Source organism: Eimeria tenella, genomic scaffold (genome assembly GCF_000499545.2).
Source record: "Eimeria tenella Houghton genomic scaffold, Eth_scaff31, whole genome shotgun sequence".
Classification (NCBI taxonomy): domain Eukaryota; phylum Apicomplexa; class Conoidasida; order Eucoccidiorida; family Eimeriidae; genus Eimeria; species Eimeria tenella.
Genome location: NW_013542966.1, coordinates 131,804 through 135,720, shown reverse-complemented (window position 1 = coordinate 135,720; position 3,917 = coordinate 131,804). Strand labels below are relative to the sequence as shown.

The 3,917-nt window shown below is 55.7% G+C and overlaps 2 protein-coding genes across 2 annotated transcripts in view; both read left to right on the top strand.

Moving 5' to 3' along the window:
* Window positions 1-1,288, top strand: part of ETH_00015345 (uncharacterized protein) — a gene marked incomplete at both ends in the record, with an annotated part of 6,241 nt that extends 4,953 nt beyond the window's left edge. Inside the window, one exon of the mRNA XM_013376033.1 lies at window positions 35-1,288. Coding sequence (XP_013231487.1) covers window positions 35-1,288 — 1,254 coding nt within the window. The remainder of the gene's footprint in view (window positions 1-34) is intronic.
* Window positions 1,289-2,247: 959 nt separating this feature from the next.
* Window positions 2,248-3,874, top strand: ETH_00015340 (uncharacterized protein; the record flags this gene model as incomplete). The annotated part of the gene is made up of 2 exons (XM_013376032.1): window positions 2,248-2,762; window positions 3,799-3,874. The coding sequence occupies 2 exons, from the start codon at window positions 2,248-2,250 to the stop codon at window positions 3,872-3,874; spliced, it is 591 nt and encodes a 196-aa protein (XP_013231486.1).
* Between the last annotated feature and the right edge of the window lie 43 nt (window positions 3,875-3,917).

Genomic DNA, 3,917 nt, shown 5'->3' with positions numbered 1-3,917 from the left:
GCAGCAGCAGCAGCACGGCGGAGTTCTGCTGCAGGCGCTGCTGCCCACAGCAGAAGAGTCATGGGCAGCAGCAGCAGCGGTAACGGCATCATCATCAGCAGCAGCAGCAGCAGAATCAGTTTGCAATAAACTAGACTTGCTAATTAACATAACAAAAAACCCTCAAATAAGAATGGAGATCTGCAGCAGCAAAGCAACAGCCGCACAAATATCCCTGCTGCTGCATGAGCTAACCAGCAGCAGCAGCAGCAGCAGCAGTGGCAGCAGCAGCAGCAAGGAGAAGGAGCACCGAGGCCCTCTAAATTTAGCAGCAGCAGCAGTGCCGAAACTTTTGCTGCTGCTCTTCTCTCAAGGGCAACACCGGCTGCTGCTGCTGAACCAGCTTTTTGGGCTGCTGCTGAACTTGACCACCGATGCTGCTGCTGCTGCTGCTGCCAGTGAACCATCAGCAGCAGCAGCAGCTGCTGCAGAGTTTGTAAAGGGCTTGTGCCTCTCTGAGGTGGCAATCGTCGCTGCAGCTTCCGTTGCAGCAGCAGCAGCTGCTGCTGCTGCTGCAGCACAGTCTAATGGAGAGGAAGCAGCAGCAGCTGCAGCAGCGTCGCAGCTCCTATCGCGTTCTCTCTCCGTCTGTGCGCGCATTCTGCAGCATCAGCAGCAGCAGCAGCAGCAGGCAGCAGCAACAGATTTCACTACTGCTGTTGTGGTAGCGGAAGGTGCAGCAGCAGCAGTGCTGCGCGATGCTGCTGGCCGCGGCTGCTGGGGTGGAGGAGCAGCAGCAGCAATCCGGCTGCTGTCTGTGTCAGCGCAACGGCAGCAGCTGTTGGAGAGAGCAGCAGCAGCAGCAACAACAGCAGCAACGAAGCCAGGCGCGGCAGCAGCACCTCAGCTGCTGCTCACCGACCTGCTGCAGCTGCTGCAGCGACTGCTGCTGCTGCTTGTTTCAAAAGGGCGCAGCACCAGCTCAGCAGCAGCAGCAGCAGACCCAGCAGCAGCAGCAGATGTGTTTACCTCCCTTGGGAACGCCCTGGTGCTCCTGACCAGCATTTTGCGCATGCAACTAGCCCCCCAGCAGCAGCAGCAGCAGCAGCAGCGCGATGCTGTTGTGCCGCTGCTGCGAGCAGCAGCAGAAGCCCTGGACTTCGAGCAGCAGCAGCAAGTGCAGCGCAACGCAGCAATTTGCATCGCCACAGCAGTGCAGCACTATGAGGTGTACAGACAGCTCTTCTGGAAGCAGCCCCTCATCAGCAAAGTCATCTCTTCCGCAAAATATGCCATCGGCCCCAGGTAGCAACAGACTTAGCTAGCTAGCTAGCTAGCTAGCCAGCCAGCTAGCCAGCTAGCTAGCTAGCTAGCTAGCTGGGGAGGCCGGCAAGGGATGGCTAGCCAGCTGTCTGTAGCGCCATTTGCTGCGCTGCAGGGAGGCTAGGAAGCGCCCAGCTGGCTACTAAAGGTGGCTGGCTTGGCTAGCCAGCTAGCCACCTTGAGTAGCTAGCTTGGCTAGCCAGGTAGCCACCTTGAGAGGCTAGCTGGGGAAGCCTTTGTGGCTGGCTAGCTGGGCCTGCTGACTAGCTTTGCTGGGCTAGCTGGCGCTGAGCTAGCTGAGGTTCTCTGGCACAGCCACTGAACGAAATTTGGCCCTTCCACCTTGCGAAATATTTGGTTTTAATTTTGTTTTTATAAATATTATAATTAAAATAGATTCAGCGTCTTTTTAATTTAATATTTATTCAGATTTGCCGCTCGATTCCCCTGTCTCGACGGACCACCACAGCAGCCACAGCTCAGGTGTATGCGCAGCTCCTGCGGCGGCTGTCCTCGCGACAAAGCTGTTAATTGCGGCAAATTTGAATTAAAAATGAAAACAATTATTTAAAATAATTATTTTAATTATTAAAAGAAGGATTTAAGTATTTGCCCGAAGGGAAAGAAAGAAGGAAACAAAGGGCTGCTCGCGAGGCGCATGCGCCACGCAGTGCTGGGGCTTGAAGGGGCGTGTTTGTCTTTTGTTTGTCTTAGCGAGTTGGACTTAGACTTTAGAAAAAGGAAATTAAAAACAAAATACCATTTGAAGGAGCATTCCGTTCATAGATCTGCACGCGCGGAAGCTGCACAGCAAATCCGAACCGCGCAGGAGAGCCGCTGGGTTGCTGCTGCTGTCTGGGGTGTACAGGCAGCTCCGTCGCTGCACAAGTTGCTGCTGCTTCTGCCCCTGCAGCTCGCGGTCCCCTTTGCTGCTGCTGCTGCGCAATGGCTTCCGCTGCTGGGCGCTGCTGGGACTTCACCTTCTGTGGGGCCCCCGGGGGCCCCCCGGAGTCCGTTGAGAATCCCCCGGGTTTTGAATTTGCTGCCGAGGGTTTGGAGAAGGAGACGGAGTTCCTGGGAGCTCTACGACAGCAGCAGCAGCAGCAGCAGCAGCAGGTTGCTGCGTGTCCGGGCGGCTCTCCGCGGGCGGCTTCGGCGGGGAGCCCGGGCGCAGCAGCAGCAGCGGCCCCCCCCGCAGCAGCAGCAGCAGCAGCAGCGCCGCCGCTGTCGGAGGAAGCCGTGGCGCTGCTGCAGCGGAAAGTGTGGGAAAGCGCCGTGGCCCCTGCAAAGGCCCTTTCGATGAATCTTCTGATGCTTTACATGGGCGGGGGCAGCGGCATTTTCGGGGTTTTGATTGCGGTGTACGCGCTGCACTCGGGTGTACGTACACTGCTCCAGCTGTCTGTACACTTCAAACCCTTCGCAGACACCCCACAGCTGCGCTTCGTCGCGCTCGCCAGGTGTACGTACACCGCAATTTGCCTGCTCTTCTGTCTCTACGTCGTTTACCACGCCCACGGCATGGGCGCTTTGCCCCTCAGTTCGGGGGACTACTTGGGACTTATTCCCCAAACTGTCGTCACTTCCAGGGCTTTTCCAGCCACAAACCCTAAACCCTAAACCCTAAACCCTAGTCGCCAAACCCGAAACCCTCGGCCTGCGCTTGGAAGAGGCCCTGGGTCGCCTTCTGGGCCTTCTTCGAAAAAAAACCCTAAACCCTAAACCCTAAACCCTACGCCCTACCGGTAAGTTCGGGGGACTACTTGGGACTTACTCCCCAAACTAATGTCACTTCTAGGGCTAAACCCTAAACCCTAAACCCTCGAGAGGCTCTCGGAGAAGATCCAGGGGCACCTCCAGGATTTTTTCTGAAGCAAACCCTAAACCCTAAACCCGAAGCTCTCGACAAGACTCAAAGCTCGGGAGCGCTCGGGGCTGGAGCCGAGGGTTTAGGGTTTAGGGTTAGGGTTTAGTGCTGGGGTGCGGAGTCTAGGGTTTGCAGAGCTTTTGATTTAAGGGTTTAAAGAGACAGCTAACGTTTGCTGCTCCCCTCTGCTCAAGCCCTAAACCCTAAACCCTCGTGGGGGCCCCACAGCTGCAAACAACCCCGTGGCTTCTTTTTTTTAATTTCCAAACCCTGGTCCCAACCACATATGCATGCGGTACCTATTGCTGCAGCAGCAGCAGCAGCAGCTGCTGCTGCTGCTGCTGCTGCTAAAGTGTAACAGTGTTTTCTCTGCCCTGTTCAGCTTTTTTGATTTGTCTCCTTATTGGGCTCTTCCGAAGGCTTTTTGATATTAAGGGTTTAGGGTTTAGGGTTTAGGGTTTAGGGTTTGCGCGTGTGCGCGCACCGCCAAAGTATTTGCGGCAAAAAGTGAAAAAATCGAAATGGAGGTTTAGAGCAGCCGAGGGTTTGGAGTCTAGGGTTTAGAAAGCCTCAGAGCTGTGCGTCAATCCTCTAGGGTTTAGGGTTTAGGGTTTAGGGTTTTGCTGTAGGTTTCTCAAGACCCAGGGGTGCTGCAGGACTTCACACGCGGCAATGCGGTCTTCGGGGTCTTGGGCGCACATCTGAGCAGCACCAGCAACCTAAACCCTAAACCCTAAACCCTAAACCC